The sequence below is a fragment of the Topomyia yanbarensis genome, chromosome 3 (assembly GCF_030247195.1).
Source record: "Topomyia yanbarensis strain Yona2022 chromosome 3, ASM3024719v1, whole genome shotgun sequence".
Lineage (NCBI taxonomy): Eukaryota > Metazoa > Arthropoda > Insecta > Diptera > Culicidae > Topomyia > Topomyia yanbarensis.
In genome coordinates this window covers 12,672,675-12,694,658 of record NC_080672.1, presented here as the reverse complement: position 1 = coordinate 12,694,658, position 21,984 = coordinate 12,672,675, and the positions used below count along the sequence as shown (strand labels likewise).

At 36.0% G+C, this 21,984-nt stretch overlaps 1 protein-coding gene across 3 annotated transcripts in view; it reads right to left on the bottom strand.

Moving 5' to 3' along the window:
• LOC131688062 (putative inorganic phosphate cotransporter) overlaps positions 1-21,984 on the bottom strand; it is a 72,045-nt gene that overhangs the window by 38,395 nt on the left and 11,666 nt on the right. For all 3 annotated transcript variants that reach the window (XM_058972212.1, XM_058972210.1, XM_058972213.1), the window contains exon 2: positions 10,335-10,559. In XM_058972212.1, the coding sequence (XP_058828195.1) occupies positions 10,335-10,386 (52 nt within the window). In that variant the 5' untranslated portion in view covers positions 10,387-10,559. The remainder of the gene's footprint in view (positions 1-10,334; positions 10,560-21,984) is intronic.

The window sequence follows — 21,984 nt, the reverse complement described above, 5'->3', positions numbered from 1 at the left end:
TCATTTACATTTCTCGAGATAAAAAGCACCAATGATTTAACGATTTCAAACTTCACACAACAAGAAAACCAACACATGTTTAGGAAGGAAGAGAGCCGGTTGTTAAAAACAACGACTTCCAGCTAAATATATAATAAGATTTATGCAACTTTGCTGACGGTTTTCTTTATTCAAATTTGGGAATAATTTTTTTCTAAATGTTGTTCTAGCCGTATTGACGGCGTTCATAACACACGTAACGAAACACGCTTTTCTCTTGAAACTTTTTCGTTTCGTTGTTCGTGGTACTCATCTGTCAAGTTGTCCCTGGGTTGTTTACCGTCGCTCTTTTAGAATCCCGCAGATATCAGGTACCCTAACACGAGGCGTTATTGTTGGCATTACTGTGCAGAAATGTCACTTTTAATGATCGTGTAAGGACACCTTTCAAGGTAGACACATTACTTCATTTTCCAGGCTGGTGTTTATTTTTACTTCTTGTAAGTACAACATCGCCACGATGATAAGGAATACGATTCCCTGGCACTACATTTTCTTACAACGTGCGATCTGCTTCTATCTTGAGTGCAAAGTATGCTCGATGTGCTGGAATCATACAGATCTACACCCTGACGAAACCTAAATATACAGTTACTATCAATCATAATCATTCCACGACTTGTGTTAGCTCCTGTTAGGTTGAAACTGATCACTAAACAAGTCTGATTGAAAATGGTCTGGGCGTATCTCTAGTTTTCGTAGCACCTGCACCCCGCTGATTTCTCCAGCACTTCCGGAGACCAACAAATTCTAATCCATTGCATACATTCGATACACCGAATCAATTAAATTACTAACATCCTGTTATGTGCTTACTCACCGATCGGCATCGTGTTGTAACTTAAAAAATGGTTGTGAACAACTCCCACCTTGGGCACTTCGACAAGAATGAATTTCACATTTCCGGCCCATATTGTTTGTTTTCGTTTGCATGAGATTAAAAAGACCGTAACGTTTTCGGGTGGGTGCGTAAATTAAGTAACGCATTTAGCTCTGTGTCAAAATCTCTTCACTAACGCCACCGATTTGTAATTGAAATCGACCGTTTTTTTCTACGAGTGATGAAAATTCATCTCGTGTTTCGTCTTATTTGTCTGTGATACCAGGCTGGTGCAACTGACACTGAAAATCTTTCTTGAGTGGGGCTAGATCACACGATGAATAATTTATGAGACTAGAAATCTTACCCTCTGCATCGCCACATCTGTGCACCAGCGTCGCGAAAAGTCAAGATCACTTTTCTCAACTATTCTTCGAGAAAAAAAATTTAAAATAGGTCACGATTCAATCAATTATAAATAAACCTCGCATTGAAAATAATTTTTGTGTTTTCATGAAACTAGTTCACACGAAAAAAAGATGACATTATACTCAAATGTTTGGTAGGTGGTTGTGTCTGAATATGTTTAATATTTTTATGATTCTAATTCATAACTCGATGACACATTGATTTGTATTAACTTTATTGACTAAAACAGTCAAGAATTTAACGACGTGCAACGATTTTCGTAAATTATCGTCGTGTTATCGTGATATTTTAGTCTTGAGCTTACCGTTGGATTTTTTACACAGAGTCATGCGTCTTATAGTTTTCAAAATTATTTCACGGGCATGAATTGTGGATAGGTAATGTATTTTGCTCAGCGCAGTTTCATTTAATTCCGAACATTTCTCTGAATTTTAACAAAGGAATAACAGGGTTACAGGTCCTAGTAATGTCTTTGTATCTAATGCTCGTGCCTATGAGACTGATTGCTAGCAATTGTACACAATAGCTCACATAGAAATTTCAAAACCAGAAAGCAGAGCGAATAATCCATGAATAAAAGTCTGAGTTCCTTGTAATTGTTTACGTAAGTATAATAAGATTATGTGGAAAATTAATTACTTCATGAATTACATCATGAACAGTTTCACGAGCTCGACTGGTGAATCGTGTGTAGCATATTAGGAATTAAGAATCGGTTAAAAAATCAATGAATAATACACTGCGTTCCAGTGAAATTAATTACGTGCAAAGATTAGGATCAGGCACATAATCGTAAATTTCAGGCACATATATCTTGAAAGTGGAAAGTTTTTTTAATTTGTGGACCATTTCACGCACACGAATGGTTAATTGAAACTTATATGCTCACAATCATAACTAGTTGACGAAGCAAGAATGGATCTTTGAATTATATAACGAGTGTCGTGTAATGGTTTTCGAGAAAATATCAAGATTATTTTAATTTTGTAATCCAGTTGACGACCACTAATACCAAATAATGATCAAGAAGTGATAAATCATGAATCAGTTAACGTCGTATATTCGGTCCATAGACTATGTTCCTAGATTTGTGGATAAAATTATGAGTCCACAATTTTAGAGTTCGCGAATTTTCGGCGCGGGAAAAATGCATCGGCGGCGCGCCGCCGGTCTACCGTTCGGCGTCGGCGTACGTTAAAAATTACCGGCGGCGGCGGCGTGGCGCGGCGGCGCACAGGTCTACTTGCCGGTCATCGTTCTCCGTGCAGTAGTAGGGTTGACCAATGCGGAATCGCCTGAGAATGGTCGCTATGGGGATGCTTCTCGCACGCTCTCCAGTCCATGTTCGCCGTCAGTGAAGAACTACAGAATGTGGCGGAATTTCTCTCGATACCGATGTCGGTTTCGAGAACCAATTAGCTCCCAGTTTTGTTACGATACTAGGAACCATTTAGCTCCCCGCTTCGCAAAGATCTACTCGTTATAGTTCTCAGCAGCAGACCTAGCCTCCACAACGAGCCGACCGGTAGGTGCCGAGACCTGTCGCCAATTTTCCCTGTATATAAATATTTTCAGAAGATATCTTTTGCAAAAGTAACATAGAGAAGTATTTAGTATTTAAAGTATTAGGCACATTTTTGTTGAACATATTCATATGGTAGGGTCGCAGAAAGGAAGCGGACCAAATGACCCTCGGACATGTTCAGAAAACACTGAGAAGACTCCAACGCCGCAGAAAAGTGTCTCCATACGTATTGGTGAATTGCGTCCGCGGAATTCGATGGAAACACATAATTTTTTTTTAATATTTATTTAAAAGACACGTAATCCATGAAGATTACGCTTCGAGCCGTTTCAAATAATCGAATTAAAAAAAAACTATTAGTATCCATCCAGCAGACCATTCGAATTCTGTGTAGGATTCTGAAAAAATCTTGAGATAAATGTCACCAGAATCCTGACAAAAATTCCATCGGAATTCTGAGCAGAAAAAGGGAGAAAGATTCCATCGGAACGTTGAAATTGTTTTCATCCGAGTGCCAAGATTTTATCAGAATCCCAATAAAAATCTTGAAAAATATTTGAACAGAATGATGGGAAGAATTATATCAGAATCCCAAACAAAATTCCGTCAGAATCCTAAGTCAGAATTCAGCTCCTGAATACAACTCAGTCAAATGATATTTTATGTATCAAAATGACTCGCAGTATTCAATTTTCTATCATTTTTAACGAGCTCCAGCGCGGCTTTATTTTCCATGAAACATACCCGTTGTTTACTTTCTTTTTTTTTACAGCATGGGACACTCTTTCTGGAGATCGATTAATGGAAGTTCTTCCGGCCGAAGTTTCAGTGACGAACGCAAAAACAATAGAAATATATTTTTTTTTGTAAAATTATTGTAATTAATTTGAAAAATTAGGTGAATGACCCTCGGGGTTAAAACCTAACAATAAACAACAACAACAACAATGCATAATTTTTGGTAGATTCATTGCAACATACAATTATTTTTTAATGTTTTATAACCAGTTTTATATACCAATCGACTCAGCTCGACGATTTGAGACAATGTCTGTGTGTGTATGTAACGGACAAACTCGCATCCGTGTTTCTCAGCAATGGCTGAACCGATTTTATCCAAACCAATTTTAAATGAAAGTCCTATCACCCAGACAGAACGCTATTAATTTGTTTTTGATTCTGATGTTTAGTTTCCAAGATATGAATGTTTGAAAGTGTAAAAATGGGGTTTTTGCAGTTTTTTTTAATTATCTGCCGAAATTGACGACATAGATAAACACTTTATATAGACAGCCTATACGAATACCTTTCGAACGAGCTATAGATTGTTGAAATCGGACTATTATCAAAAGAGATATTTATCATTAAATATGGACGAAAGATTTTTATCATTTCCCATAACCACAAATAAAACCAAAAACAGGCAATCTATTTTCAACGCCAAAACGGCCTATTTTAGGTCAAAAGTATCTTCGGAGAATTTGATGGATGTAATATGTCCTTTCTTTTGGTATTATCTTTTTGCTGATTGATTAACTATTGATTAACAATACGAGTGAGATATTTTCATAAATTTTCTTGGAAGTGATTCTATTGAAATGATGTCTTCAGCAAATTTGTAGCTCTTATTTTTGCGAATAACTTTACTGAACACATCAAATATCTATTTTGAATACTTTAAAAGTTATAGCTTATTGTTTGTGGATTACTCTTTGTCGCCTATTTATTGTTCAATATAGTAGCAAAGCATTTAAATTAGCCAAATATTATTTCGATAAAACGAATTTCGTATTTTCTTTTTCTATCTACAATCACCAGAAATAACCGCCGAACAATTCCAAGTTGTCTACATGGAACTTGATCACTTATCGATGCAAAAATTTTCATTTGCGCGAACCTGATGACTGCAAAGTTTCTAAGTCACAAACATCAGATCGATCTGAAACATAGCTATATAAAAAACTCCAAGCAACGGCGTAGCCAAGAGAAGGCTTCAGGATTCAACCTCACCCCTTGTCACCCACCCAAAAAATATTTGGATTGATGGATCTTGACCTGTAACTGATCTATTGGTCTTGATCTAACAGTTGTCTAATAACATCAATATCAAATCCCTGCCTGAAAACATTCCAATAGACACTCATTCCAGAGCTCTGAAATCAATCATAATCCCCAGATTTCCTATCATATTGAGTTCACTTTTGAATGGATGTACTGTAATATGGATTAGGGTCTTTTTAATAAAAAGCGAAATTGGAAACACAGAAACATGAAACATAGAGCTGCTCACCGAAAAATTGCGTAGCATTCAACATTTGCTGAACATGTCTTTATTTTGGGAATGCGTAGAGTTGAGACGAAAACGTAATATGATTAATAACGAGGATAACACTTTCCGAAAGTAGAGTAAAACTTATGAAAAATAGCGTTTTCCGTTCGACTCTAGGCCTAGCAGGTTCTGATCAATTTTGATGAGCTTTTGTTTTTGTTGTGTTACCAATTATATGAATAGGTAAAACAAATGTTCGCAAACAGTAATTTAAGGTCAAGATTACATTACTTTGCGACCGCCAATTCCGGAGGTTTAGTATCTTCTATGAATTTCACAAACGTTAAACAGTACATCATCTGATAAAATAACTTTGGTATTATATCCTCTAAGAAGTATTTATGGAGAATTAACTCTTCAAACAAATTCGAGACTTAATGTCTTCAGCAAAATTTTGGGGAGTGCTATTACAAACCACTTTGTTGAAGACATGAAGGCTCCGTGTGTTCAGGGTATCCACATATTTTAGGCTATTTGTATCTTTAAAATAAATTATTATGATTTTACTGTTTATGATCTTCTATTATTTATAAACAATAAATTTTACATTTTATCCATAGCTTGAGTTTGTGGAGCTCACAATAAAAAGTTGTTTAAGATAAAAAAATAGATTAAGGAACATTTCGTAAATATCATTTTAAAACTCGATATACTCCCTACACGTAGTATTCATTCCTGCAAATAAAGTTGTTTTAAATGACAGTCTCAACAAATTCGCTAATGAAACGAACTCTGTTACTATTTTTTGAAAAATTAATTCTACATAATTTTAAAACTTCATATATGACGGTTTCGGAATTATGTCGTTTGGAGATTAAGTTCGATTTTCACCAAACCCCCACCAAACCGAATTTCTAGCTACGCCGCTAACCCTAAGATATAATCAGAAATAGCTATCAGACTAGATCAAGGGAAGGGAAGAATATTTTAATAGCTTCAGTTTATTATAAAGAAGGAAAAAAATATGTCCCGATTTATTCAATGTCATTTTAAAACACACCATGAGGTTGAAAAAACGGGTCTTTACTGTAATTATTATTCACTGTGTCCCACATTAATAGGTCCATCCCATTTTGTGAGGATATTTTCTTGCAATTGCATCGAACTACACCAATTTTTTGGTAGTTTTCAAGGGGTTATTTTATCGACTTCTTCCAACATTTTGGTGATCCTATTCCTATTCGTGCGATAGTTTATGTTAAAAGAGCTTCCTAAATTAATTGTTATACTTAAGGGCTCATATGTTGCAGATTGAGAAAATACAGAAATTTTTAGCTTTTTTCCTACACAATATTACAAAAGCTTATTAAACAACTTTCCCTAATAAGGTTGCAAAATTAAAAAATATTTGAAAATTATTAATAGCTTTAGTAAACGGGTAGTAACCGTCGCTCCACAACGCAGTTTATTTTTCATGACTTGCGGTTAGCACGATTTCTTGAATTGGTGAACTGAAAATTATGGAATAGAAGCTAGTTTTTAGAATTCTTTACAAATTTAACCCGCCGAAAATCGCGCAAATGGCTCGCACTCAGACCCGCTGGTGCCCTAAGACGATTTCGTTAGATTTTCAGAGCAGCGTGCACCCAGTGCACTAACACAGGTGACGGAAGGTTATCGAAAAGTTTCGTGGAAACGAAAATTCCAGTGATGATGATTTTCTTTAACGGGTTTCGAGTTTTTTATTTGATCTTTGGCATTAGGATGAGCGATAATAATTGAAATCAAAGATACTACTGGGAAGTCACTTTTAGAAAAAGTCGAAATCGAAGTAAAGTTTGAACTGTGCATGCATGCACTTCAGAGGTAGCGTGATATCGAGAGCTACAATTTCAGTTCTTAGTTTTCTGCATGTGTTATCAAAAACATCGCGAAACATAAAGTTCTAAATATTCTCAATCGATATAATATCAGAAGAGAGTGATAAGAGTTATAAGAAATGTCTCATCACACTGTTAGGTGGATTGAAAACGTTTTTTTAGAATCCAAGCTGACGGATTAATTGTATACGTGAATTTCAAACCTTCGATCACTAAAATCAGATGAAGAATGTTGATGTTTAGGTATAATTTAAAATTTTGCAATACTTCAATAAATGCCTACAAATTAAAAGGAAAACTTCTTGTTATTGTCTTCTTAAGATACGCACACAAGCGGCAATAATATTTTCAGCCAACCGGTTTCTGGAACGATTAATAAATTTGTACCCTAATGAATATTTACGCATTTTAAATAGAGCACTTAGTTGTCCCGTGAGCAAAACCGGAACAATATTAATATGCTGCAGTAAACAAAAGACACTGGATGAGGTAGCAATGTGGCACGCACATGAAACACTTATTTGTGAGTCCCTCTTTGTAATTTATGCCACACTTCAAGTTTTTGTTGACATTCGATGAAAAATTTCATCAAGATGAAACAACAATTGAAAAGAAATATCAGGGCTTTTGGGATGAGCACATGATGGGTGAATACTGCTGGATACAAATTCGAAAAGACTTTATCCAACATAAACGGAAACTATCAAAGTATGTCTGCCAAAAGTATGATTCAGTTAAAAAACACAAAGTTCCAATGCTCACTCAATGCTTCATAATATCTATATTTGCATTTGTGCCTATCAAATAAACGAACTGAATAGAAAAAAATATCTACATTTTTCATCCAGTGAGCACATATATTTGATTTACATATTTTATACGCTCTTAAAAAATGCGCTGGATTATTTTCGTGTGTAGCATCGAAAACTGACTTGTCGTACCTTTTTCTCATAAATTAACACAATTACCCCCAAATTTTCCTCAATTTAAACTCTTCATTTTTGTTCCATCCAAAAAATAAGCTATCAATTCCAGCAGACAATGCCCGGCCAGTTAAAATGTAACTAGTAGTGACATCTAGCTCAATGTTTCTCAACTTATTAGTTGAATTATTTTTGCGTCCAGACTATAAAAACTTGCAACGATTTTAAGACACTAAATTGTCATACTTCACTCGAATTTGGCCTAAAACCTCACGATGAAAAGATGAAAGCTTTCCAATTTTGAATATGAGAGTGTTTTCTTTCACGTTCAAATGCATTGCTACCATTGCTACATCCATCTTTTCAGATTTTCTCTAGTTTTGTCATAACTTCCGATTATCTTCGTTGTTTACTGGATCGCCATCGATTTCACGAATTTGTTATTGATATTATTTTATTGGGGCTTTAAGCTAATAGGTCAATCGTCCTTTGCGCATGTAATTTACAACTGCTACGAGTTGTTAAGAGAACAAACTGCTTATAAATATTAATGAAATTTACTTAGTGGAATGCAAGAAAACTCAAGCCATGCGGAGTTAACCAAACAAAACAAAAGTGGGACAAAATCATAGCCTGTCTCGTTAATCTGTACTCAAATAAGCAATTTGATTGATTTGGTCCTTATAGGGAATTTTCAACCACAATTTCACAATATTTGTTTAGTATAGTTGCATTATGCATTACAAAAAATATGCTACCAGAATCCAGAGGATTCTAAATTAATATACCTACTAATATTTAAGAGATCAAGATATTGTAAGGTGCTTTTCGAGGCGTCTAACTCAGCAAACTTTTGAATATAGCGAAAACTCAACCTAACATAATTAAAAAAATATATAAAACGATTTTCAAGAAATCATCACAATGATCTGTACTATGACCATACAAAAAACAGCACGTGTAACTCATGCCATTCGAAAACACGCCCTTTTACTCCATCAGTCACTTGACTGATAAGCACGAGTGTATTTCTACTTGCTAAATGAAAACAGTGTAAACACAAAAAAATGTGCAAATGCAGTCATTCTGCATCGCAAACAACCGTATGTCGTATTTACCACCAAAAGCTGATAAGGTTTGTCAAGAGGAACGGAATTGCTACAAAGTGTCCCGTAAATGAGAAAAAAAAATCGCCTGCTCATGCCGAGCAAAATATACACGAATTACGGCAGAGGGCAGCCGTGTGCGCAAACCTCCGCTAGTTGCCACCAGAATGCACCACCTGTTCGCTCAAGTTTTTTTTTCGCGCGCGAATTGATATCACCATGACGAATTGTTATCAGCAAATCAGCTAAATCCTAAATTGGATAATACAAGTCGACGATAAGTGAACGAGATTATCCGTTACGAGGTCAATCCAATTCAATTACGGGGATTGCTTTATTGTTCGCGACGTTTCTAGATCCAAGGAAGTGTTTGATTGGGACAAATTTGAATCTTCAAGCTTCGTTGCGTTGGAACATATAAAAAACGACAGTAATAGAGGAAGACTGACTGCTTAAGTGCGCTATTCTAGAGCACTTCAATACGATAATGATAAATGGCAACAAAATCCGAACAAAAAAACCCCCGCTCGGGCAGATGTTCCTATACATTTGAATAGCGTGTTTTCTGTCTCGCTAAAACAGCTATTAAAAGTGTTAATTGCTACTTTCAACTCCACGAAAAATACCAGCAATTGTGTAACTCGCCATTAACTCATCGACTCATCAGCCAGTGCAAAAGTTTTCGCTCACGCAGCACGACCCGCAATGGTTCGAAACGTGAATCACAGCAACCCATCACTGCGCACACGTGCTCTCGGGTGTAACATCACAAGCAACTCAACGGGTGCCTTTCCAGTCAAGGCCTACTGCCCAAAATAGCGTGCATTTGCAAACCAGTTTCAGCATAACAGACGCAACAAACTACACCGTGGCATGACGTAGAGGTCTAGTCTGCTGGTACATATACAGGTTAATTAATGCAAAGCATGCTCGCGCAGCATAGCACAACAAACCGGTCCCGATCGGTTTGGTCATAACTGTCAGCGGAGCGGAAACAAGCAGTGGCTCCAAAGCGCCAATGTCAAACGAACGGGGAAAATAAAGTTCCGAATGATTAGTATTCCAAATAGTCTATCGCTTCCAAGCGGGTGATATATGTACCTGCTGTGTACGGAAAGAGCAGCAGTCGTTGGCCGTTTATCCATGCACAGGGGCACGTATCAACTCTGTTGTAGGTACGGTCAACTGGCGACAAAAACCGCATACCTAAAATACCTGTTGAATTTTTCGCACTACGAACACGGTACCTTTGTGTTCTACTCGACGACCACCGGAAGTAGAGGTATATACATTGCATTCCTAATCGTAGCATGCAATGGGTGGGTTTGCAATTTATTACTTACCTTCTGGCTTCTGGGGTTCGTTCTCCGCGAGGAATTCTTTGGAGGATGTCATCTTACAAACTGCTTTGGTTATTGAACTAAAAAGTTTCCGCTTTGGTTTCACTCGGGTCTGGCTAGTTATCAGTAGTCGTGCCGCCGCTAGTCCACGTCTCTTCGGCGACGATAATAATATAACTACAATAATACTGAAGAGTGTTGTTGTGGTAAGCTGATTGCTGTCTTAATCTGTAATGTATAAATCAGAATAAAAAAGGAAACGTGATTAGTAGTCAAATTAACGTCGTCGGGCGACTCGGTTCTAATCGAAATCGGTTTTATTGTAACAACAGTGCGCATCACAAAGCAGGCGCCGACCGATCCCGATCGGTCATCAAAACAACAACTATGTTTGAGAGATGTGTATTGTACATGTATTTCATATAGGCAGTGTGACATCTGGCTGGGTATGATTATTCGCATCAATTCGCGACAAGAAGCGGGGTAACCGGGAATCAGTAGGCCATGTGGCAGGTGCATGTTTAGACAGCTGGAATAATATATGCGATAATTGCGCAATTTTGCCGTGGCTGGTTGGCTCTCTAAATAATTATTAGGTTTGTGGTTGCCAGCTCGGGTCGTAATAGGTGCTAATAATTAAGCAAAACAAAACAGAAGCTGTTATGCAGCACGTGTGAGCAAAGCGATTGCGAGATTTTTTAGACACATTTACCCTTAAGACGCAGAATCAATTGTTTGCATACAAAGAAAAGATTGTCAATTTTTATAGTTTTACGTTCAATAGATAAACTAAGTAGAAAAGTGGCTTACAAGAAATATTTTCTACTCAGGAGCAGAATTTCTGGCATTTTTAGCCGCAAAAACATTCATCATCGATCTATGAAAAATTCGGTTTTATCCAGATAATTCTGGAGTTATTAGGGAACCATAAGCAAGCTGGATGTTGTTTCTATTGAGAACCTGTTTCGTACAGGCTAGATGAGCTTCCCCTAGAAATTGCCATTAATACTGTGTTAAAATATGGAGTTTAATATTATTCCTGGGGGCTTGATAACGATAAATGTAATTAAAATGTTAAGGGCCTAATTTACCATTTTAGCTACTCTTCGCAAACAACAAGACAAACGATCCAACAGGAACGTGTCCGTTATTTTGATATAAAACAAGTGTAATAAATATTAAATTTTTTATATTGTTCCCATGGAACGCCGATTATTACCGGACTAGAGCTGCCATCAATTATCGGGTGAGTACTTTACATTAATCTACATTCCGGAAGAAAAAATCAACAACCTGTCGGTTTTGATGATTTCAAATCTATTTCTTATCGTACGACAATCGCACCGGCACTGGCACGGGATCGTTCATGAGCGGTAAACAAAAACAACTAACCTTGGTGTGTCGTTGAATGACCGACGAGGAATGCGCCGCGATCGTAGCAGGCTCGACCTGCGTCACACCACCACCGACCGCATCGTTGCGTTAGGCAACGGCGTCAGGCGTTGTCGAGAGATACAAATCGCAGAGTGCTATTATCTCACATGTTCAGCAGATTTGCATAATCGACGCTAACGCTAAGGAGATTTTAGAGAACAAAAACCAATCTAACCCACCTTAGAGCGAATATTTTCATATACACGCAGAACAGAGATTTATACGCTGAATAGGGTTATGGATTGGATGCAATAAATAAAATGATTAGTAGGGAAACACTTAATTTTTGATAGAGTCCAATAAAATTTATTTATTGTTTTTGTCCTTTTTCATTACGGCTAATATGTAGTCACTTTTTCTTTTTACATTTCTTACAAAAGAAATGTATAGGATTCGCTCAAACTTTGAAAACTTTTTCCAAGGCCCGGAGGGCCGATTCTCTTGTACCAATCGACTCGGCTTGACAAATTGAGACAATGTCTGTATGTGTGTGTGTGTGGGTATGTATGTATGTGCACTAATGTCATGTAATTATCTCAGCAACCGTTGAACCTATCTTAACGAAATTAGTTTCAAATGAAAGGCCCAAAATAACGAAAGCAAATAACTTTCGAACAAAGCGATGTAAATGTAAACAATATGCATATTATTAGAGAGCTTATAAATATGCCTTTCGAACAAGCTATGGATTGTCAAAATCTGTTCAAGAGCGGCGGAGATATTAAATATTTTGTATTTTCATTCCTCGCTTACCATTGCTGATATTTTAGGAGCAAAACTAAACCGATTTTGAATATCCGTGTATAGAAACACATCCACGTGATTCGAGGAATTCGATTCCGAAAGCATTTTGTAAATTTACTTAATAATTAAATGACAATTTCTCAAAAATTAATACGCAAATTCACTTCAAAGTTAAAACAATGTGTTAATTCACTTCGAAGTGAAAATTTGTCCAGAGTTGATGTACAGGTATACCTCGATTTAACATACATTTTCCGATTCAATCATGTACGTTAAATCGAATTTTATGTAAAATCGAAACACAAAAGAAATATTTGTTTTCGAATAGAATTATTTTTTTTATTCATCACACATAATATTTACGAGGATATTACTGATTATATCCACCTATCAGTGACTTAGAAACCACATATTCACAATTAAACAATTAGATTGCTCTCCTGAACATAAGCAACATATTTATCTTAACCTTTCCAAGTATTCGCCAATTCTAACAGATATTCATTTCATAAAGTTCGTCGCAAAATTTTCTCAGAATTCAGGATAACTTATAAGAATAGTCAACAAAGTTGGATTAACCATTGTGTGCATGAAGAGCACAATGCCTAACTTTAGTAAGTAAGAAAATTTGTGTTTCTATTTTGTCTCATCTTTATCTTGGTAGACCAACCTGTCCGTCAGAATTCAAAAAGAGAACACTACTTGAGTTCACGAGCAAACAACTAGTCACGAAGTTTTGTAAGCACAGGAGTTCTTTTTGCAGAAAAAAAACAACCAAATCGAGTCATTGTAGCGCTATAGTTCTCCTTAAGGAAAAAGTTGGATTAAATCATTTTGTACACGACAGATACAATACCTCAGTTTAAAAGTCGAACTCATCAGAATGAATAAGATATTTTAATTACAATACAAAAATATTTATAAAAAATTGTTTAATCCTTACGTACGACGAGGAGGTGGAATTCACAAGAATGTTGATGTCACTATTATCGATCTCCAAAGTAGCCGCGTAGCCAAGAATTGATCAACTGGTTTCCTGCTCCCACGTTGTAACAGGCGACAAAGACGGAGATCTTCTTTTCATTTTTTTGGATCTATCTCCTAGATTTCTATTTAAACGTGAACATTTATTATGGTACTCCTGGGGGCCAAGTATCCAGAGTCTTCGATCATCTCAAATCGTTCGCAAATGCCAGTACAGTTTATTCGATTCCCAATCTCTGCTAACGACCATTCTCTACCCGTTGCAGTTATTGAGAGTAATATATACAGATATACAGAATACGCAGTAATATATAAAGAATATAATCACAATCAGTGTCGGACTAACATTGCTTTTGTGTGCTTCCTCTGTTTACATAAAGTAATGACCGACACCGGTATTGATAAATAAACACCGTGAGCTTCTCAGGAGTCGTACATTGAAGGAAGACTTGTATCTTCCACATTATCGTCCATTGCATTTTTTTGCAAGAGGAGTCGATCCATAATGAAGTTTTTTTTTGAAAAATGTCCACATGCACTGAGAAATTCACCTGTTCAATACAGCATGAGAAAAGATATTATCTTTAGCAGGAATCGAGCTTACGTTCTTTCAAGCTCTAGGTGGGTGCGTTAACATCGAGGAGCTGTCATGACTTCATTACAAATTTTCGTAATAACCGCTACAGCCCCAATGCCTATTAGTGGGACTCACCGTCCGCCAATATCTCGTCACCGTCCCGATCATAATGAAATAACAAGATTATAACAGAACACAATTTTTGTAACAGATTGTGTTATAAATCAGGTCTCGTTAGTAGTTAAAATAACAGAAATTTATAACAAGTAACAATGCAAAATATAGTTTTGAAATGTTTCTGTTATGTGATTCTGATCGGGGTCCTATACTTTCCATCATTTCCAGTTATCTATTTTTAGCTTACACATAAAAACCCATAAAACTATTATCAGGAAATAACTAGAACCACAAATTCGTGTATTCATTTTGTTGTGCGGTATCAAAATAAGAATGTTTTTGTGTCTCAGAATTTAAAACATAATCTAGCGAAAAAACGAAAATAAGCTAAGTTTCTTTAAGCATTGGAAGTGGATCATAGAATAAAATTGATATTGATTCTTAACATTTCATTTTAGTAACATTGACATTAAAATTTTTTTGCATGTATGTTAAATCGAGGTAAAAATTACGTTAAATCGAGATATGTTAAATCGAGGGTATGTTAAATCGTGAGTATGTTAAATCGAGGTATACCTGTATTTGCACGTTGGATTAAGCATTGCGTTCAGTCGTGAGCTAGACGTTGGATGATATATGACTGCACAGATCACCAAGTTATCCACCTAGTAGTGAGAAAATAGATTTCTAACATAATTCATATTCATATTATAATCGAAGCATCACCGAGAGCAACTGTATTTTTGAATAACAAAATTCTAGTGAAGTTGTATCTTATTTTGCAAGATTTATGTTCTACTAATTATTACGTAAAAATTTCCAGTTTCATTATGTATAATAAAGATGTAAGGAATCAAAATTTCGCCCTATATGCAAAAATAATGTCACAGCACTAATCATCATTTATCATTCCTCACTTGTGTTTAAACCATGCTTTGCTCTGAAGACGAAGGGCCATTTCTTTCGAAACGTTGCTCCAAGGAGAGTCATGTGGCCAAAACCCGAAAACTACATCAACTCCAATTTAATTTAATTCTATACTGAGCATTTGTACATACTATAATTAAGAACATCCTTGGGTATTTGAAACTGGGTACTACGGTTGTGTGAAGACGAAAATTTTGAAAAGAGATATCCCACGTGCATTTTTTTAAACTTATCGTTTCTCTACTGAATTTTAAATGAAACTGATGTTCAAATATGTCATTTTTAAAATAAGAACACCTGTTTTGGGTTAATATTATTAAAACTGCATATTCATTGTATTAGAATGCACTTTTATTAAAAATAACAGATCAAATTCCAAAAATATGCGCAAATTAGATCCGGGAAAAATGGCGTCCATAGACCTCTGAAATATCGATGGGGGATTCAAGTAAAATGTTGCTTTTAACGTATAGCGATGGTTGCAATTTCCCAATTTGCCTTGCTTCAATTGAAGCTTCAATGCCAGAATTAGTAGAGGCATTGGATAATTCAATAAACGTTTCGTTTGAGTGCTCCGTATTCTACTCGTAAATCAGCGAGGATTATAATCAGAGTTTATGCAATGGACAGATAGTTGATCTCACTGAATTTATGTCATACATATTACTGTGTAGCTACAACTGACCCTGAGTTATACTGAAAACCCCAATATACATTTTTCATGATGCATGCAAAAAATACGACTTGTAATTTCAAGAATGTTCAAGAAAGCCACTGGCTTTTCGATAAATTTAAATACTTTTTCTGGTAGCTTGAACCATTTCTTTGTCATGGTATGGTTTTGTATAGGACTCATTATCCCATATCTCCAGAACGAGAATTCCGAACGAAATAATTCGCGAGTGATAAGAATGGGTGGAAAGAGACAGCTTTGTAATGACTGAATGTACGGTTTTAGTGGCATCGACAATAATATAATTGCCAACATAGCCTAGACACTCTTTTCTATGTATTTCAATGTTAATGAATACTATTTACAGGTGGCCTTATCTCAGTTTACTATTTCCAACTACGCGTTAAAATACTGGACCTGAAAATTCTGTTCTGTACAAAAATTATTTTTCATATATCTGTGACCAAAAAGACATCTTATAATTCCAAGACAAATTCCTGATTTCTAGATTTCCTTATAACTAATTGAGGCCCGTCAATAAAGTAGAAACACCAGATATTCTTGAAAACTCCGTCAAGATAAGAAGAACGAAAACGTGCTCTTTGCAATGGGATTTTCAACAACAATTCAGAATATTCTGGAACAATGGCTTTGGCTCATACTTCATTTAAATGAGTTTCTTTAAAATTAATTCTATATACTCATTTTTTCCAGTTCATTCATTTCATGGATTATATTCATTTTGTTTATTTTTTCGTTTTAAATATTTGACTAATTTTAAACATATGATCATTTCATTTTAATGACTTTTCATTTAGCATTCTTTTGATTCATTTTGTTTATTTGACCTCATTTTATCTATTGTATTCATTTCATTCCTTGTATGCAATCCGATCAGTTTATTATCTCATGCATCTTATTCGTATCATTCATTTAACTTATTTTATTCGCTTTTTTCGTGTTATGCATTTTTATATTATTTTGCCGGTTCACAAATTTTATTCATTGTAATAATCTAACTAATTTTGTTCAGTCATTAATTTTATTCATTTCATTTAGAACATTAATTAGACACAATTTAATTTATGCTATTAATTCTATTACTTTTTAATATCGCTGATTTTTTTATTTTAATCATTTTATTGTTTAAAAGTAAACAAAATGAAAAAAGATAAAATGTATAGAAAAAAAAACATTTTTAATCATTTTATCGCTTTCTTCATTTTAATTATTTTATTCATTCTATTCATTTGATTTATTTTATTATACCTCTGCTTACCCTGTTATTTATGAACAAAAACGTTTTCAAACAGCTACAACTTTGGGGTTAGACAAGATGTCCCCACAAAAACGTAAAACTAACAATTGTGACTATCACCGTTTATTTGAGCGCTAATAGTTACAAGAAATACCCGTAGAACTGAAGTTATTGCAATTGTTCTGTTTGGTTTCCACTGGAGTAGCGCTGCCAGAGACATTTTCAGTTATCGGTGAAAAATTATATTTTGACATATCTTCGTTCTCTTCAAATATTTTTGAAAGCTCAAAAAATATTATCAACTATTGGAAACTTTGCAAGAGATGTGTGTTAAGGATTGGTATGTACAATTTAGCAGTTTCTATCACTACTAGAGAAGCATCCATCTTGACCAAAACAAGTTTTTCCTGCGTCTTTACTATAACACTTTTGAGAAAAACGATTTTGGAACCCTAGATGTGCTACAAAATATTAGGTATGAAAGGGTTAATTTTATCCAACTTATTCATATTATTTATCTTATTAGTTCAGTTTTTTTTTTGGTTTAATTCATATTATTTATTTCATTCATTTTATTAATTTTATTAAATTGTTAATTTTCCCCAGTTCGATTTCTTCATTTTATTAATTCGGTTTAACCAGTTTTTTATTATTGGATGACAGTTTGTTAGCTTGAAACAATTTAATATACACTCTTAAATTCATAACTTTTTTAATATTGTCTAATTTTCATTTGAGCCAGTTTGATTTATTTATTTTATTCCATTTTATGAATAACTTTTTTTTAATTTTTTTGATTCACAATTATTTTCAATTTAGTTTTATTATTTTCCTTTATTTTATTCAGTTTATTCGAAGTGTTATTCGAGCAGGACTCGAAACTGTGCTTATCTGTGCTTAACATCTAGTTGCTTGCCAACTTCGCGTGTGTTCGGCAAACTAAAGAATAATACAACTGTGATATGTGTAAGAAATGTCTCATCTCACTGATAGCTGGATTAAATCGGTTTTTACTTTTTAACGACATTCAATCAGCTAGAGATTTCTGTGTAGGGAAAGTTATGAAAATTTAGAGCCATAGTACTCCAGTGAGAGTAGGGATATGAAATTTACAGATCGGAAAACTAGAAGTGGCAGAGTCAATAGAAACAGGCTTAAAAACTTTAGGACTTATATTTCGTGAAAAAACTTGTGAGAGATGCGTAATATGTAGTAACAAAAATAGTAATATGTAATCACAACAATTTAATCAATACCACAATACATTTATAACATTGAATGGGGTTAGGTACCTACTTTTGTCCTATTACCACATTATTTCATTATAAATTTTATTATTTCAGCTTCTTTGCTTTGTTGAAGCCATTTTTTATTTCGATTATAGAGGTTTTAGCCTTAAGGTCATTCGGCTCTTATTAAGAGCCAATATAATAACAAAATTGTCTTGAGAATGGTGAAAATCTTCTGTTTGAACGCAGCAAAAACTCTAATCGAGTACCCCAATTATCGCAACAGCATTTGAGCCAATGCGTTGAGCAAAGATGGCAGACGCTGCTCTAACCAAAGGCTTCAGGATGATAATAGAAAAAGGGTAAAAATAGGCTTATTACCCTACATGCTCTTTTAAACACGTTTTCAAAAAATAATCAAGTGTCCCCAAATTAGGGATCGAGTCTCCACTAATCGAAGAATTTTCCAGTTTTTTGTTGTTTTCCAAAAATGCTCATAGCTCATGTCCAGTATAATATTTCCATGTAATTTTTTTATGATTATCAGTCAGCCCTAGAAACAATATAAAACTACAAAAATACATAGTTTTTTTATCATTCCACGGAGTAGGATTGAAAAATAAAAAAGAGGATCAAGTCTCCTCAGTCTCCCCTAACGATGAATTAACGATGACGAGCAACCTGTGGAGCCGCCTACACTAGATGAGGTTAGAAAAGCTATGAAGGAGCCGAAAAACAACAAATCTGCAAGGAAGGACCAGCTCTCGGCTGAACTTATTAAACACAACAGTGGGCAACTATATGAAGTCCTTCACCATATTACTTCGAAAATATGGGAGAAAGAATAAGTGCCTGCTATCTGGCTAGACGGCCTCATTTGCGCTCTCTTTAAGAAAGGGCACAAACTGGAGTGCGCTAATCACCGAGGAATAACCCTTCTTATTTCGGCGTACAACGATATGTCCCATATTCTGTTCAACAGATTGAGACCGCTTGAGGATTAATCAACGACAGATCAAATGATTACCCTGAGACAAATCCTCCGGGATTCCGGGAGTACAACTTACAAAAACGTCATCTGTTCATAGATTTCGATACGGCGTACGATTCAGTGAAACGAAATGAATTATGGCAAATTAAGCTAGTACATTGTTTTCCGACGAAACAAATACGGCTGATTTGTGTAACGCTGGATAGATCAAAGTCAAGTGTAAGAGTTGCTGTTGAAATTACGACATCCTTCGTAAACTTGGATGGATTGAAGAAGGCTGATACATTGTCGAATCTACTGTTCAACATAGCGCTCGAGGGAGCGCACATGTTCCTGGGCTTTGCGGACTATACCGATATTATCGGGATCGATCCACCTGCCTTGAAGCATGGACGTTAAAGGTAGCCAAGCGTAGAGCGTTCGGAGTATTCGAGCGTGAGGTGCTGTGAACAATACTCGGCGGTAAACAGGAGAATGAAATCTGGCGGCGTTGCATGAACCATGAGTTATACCAAGTATATAAAGTGACAGATACTGTGAAGCTTGCACAAGATGGCAGAATGCGGTGGGCTGGACACGTGGTTCGAATGCCGGATGAGCGTCAAGCGAAGTCAATTTTCAATAGGGAACCCGGAAGAGACTGGCAGATTAGTGGCAGACCGTGTATACGATGGCTTTGTGCGGTTGAGAAGGACCTGAGGGCGCTCAACGTTCAGGGCGACTGGAAGCGATTGGCCCAGGATCGAGCCCAGTGGAGAAGGATACTCCACTCGGCGTAGGCTCATCGAGTAGCAGCTGCTGCCCATTAAGTATCAAGTAAGTAAAATGCAGATAACCTCAATATGTTTTGCTCTCTCGTTTTCCATATTTTTGTAAAAAACGAGTTAAATAAGGTTTAATATTTTTTATGCCCCAATGATGGCTATAGGGAATTTTACGGTTATGACTAGCGACATTTATATGAAGACTATTCTTGTCTTATTTATAGGTATTCGTGTAATACAGCGAAGACCCGATTTTATCAGCTTTATATGAAAATTGATAGTTGGTAGTTTGATGGGCTCTAGCAGACGAACCAAGTTGAATTCGAGCAAATCCTTTCTTGAGTATATTTTTCTTATCTTAGAGATCCGAAAATTGCCAAAAAAATTTTTTTTTCGATGTTGGGGAATTTCAAGATAAATAATCAGGAAAAGGTATAAGGCTATATCTAGTGAATAAAGAAAAATATTTTAAGATCTTCTTTTTTTGAAAAAGAAAGAAAAATATATGTCCCGATTTTATCAATGTCCCCGTTTTATCAGCCTAAAATTCACCAAGGGGCTCATGAAAACGTGTCTTAACGGTATATGCGTCTAACAATCCGATTTTATAATGCCATACGGTCAGTTTAAATAAATTTGGAAATGAAAAAATAATTTATTTATTTATTTATTTATTTATTTATCGCACGCATCAACAGGCCGCACTCGGCCCCAATGATGGAAACTTAAACTAATTACATTTAAAAAACTGCAGGAATCGCTTTCTTAAAGATATCCGAGACAAATGAAAGTCGAACAGGTGCGACACACGATTGAAGAGTAGTCCCGTGATAGCGGCATTAGCTGTTTGAATAGTTCGTCGAAACGGCACTCTCAGAAGAACGTTTCCGCGTAACGTTCTGGACCTTGCTTGGATGTTAACTCGCTCTAGTAAATCTGGAGAATCGATGCGTCCTAACAGAAGATCAGAGATGAATAAGGCTCTTGCAGTTTCTCTACGGCGCTGAAGGGTATCGAGCTGGATGAGTTGACACCGACTCTCGTAGCTTGGTAGACGAAAAGGATCGCGCCAAGGCAGGCGTCGAAGAGCATACCGTATAAATTTTCGTTGAACGCCTTCAATTCGATCGCTGCTGTTCATGTAATTCGGGTTCCAGACTGCCGAACAATACTCCAGCGTGGAGCGCACTAAAGAGCAGTAGAGGCTTTTGAGACAATAAATGTCTGTGAAGGATTTAGCCGTACGGAAGATGAAGCCCAGGCTTCGCGATGCTTTACCAACAACATACGAAATGTGATTCTTAAATGTAAGTTTCGAATCTAACAGCACTCCAAGATCCTTAACGCAGCTCACCCGGGAAACAAGAGCTCCAGACAAGTTATATTCAAACTCAATGGGATCTTTTTTTCTGGAGAACGATATCACAGAACATTTCGCCGGATTCAGATTCATTCGGTTGTTTTCACACCATCTGCTGAAAGTGTCAAATTGCTGCTGCAAATAAAGTGCGTCCGTTCGGCTCTTAATTCTGTTGAAAATTTTCAGGTCATCTGCATACGACAACCGTGGCCCTTTCAGCTGATAGTTTACATCGTTGAAATAGAGAGTGAATATCAAAGGTCCGAGATGACTTCCTTGCGGAATTCCAGACGTTGCGGAGAATAGTTTGGAGTATGCATCACCTATGTTCACACTGAGTTGACGGCCAACGAGATAGGATTGGAACCATCGCAGGAGTGATCCACTGAAGCCAAGTTTTTCCAATTTAGCGTTTGCGATATCGTGATTGATTTTGTCAAAAGCTGCAGATAAGTCAGTATATATAACATCAGTTTGTTGATTTGCATCGAACCCTTCGGACACAAAAGAGGTTAGAGATAGTAGATTCGTCGACGTCGATCGATTCGGCATGAATCCGTGTTGGTCTTTAGAAATATATTCCTTACAGTGAAAA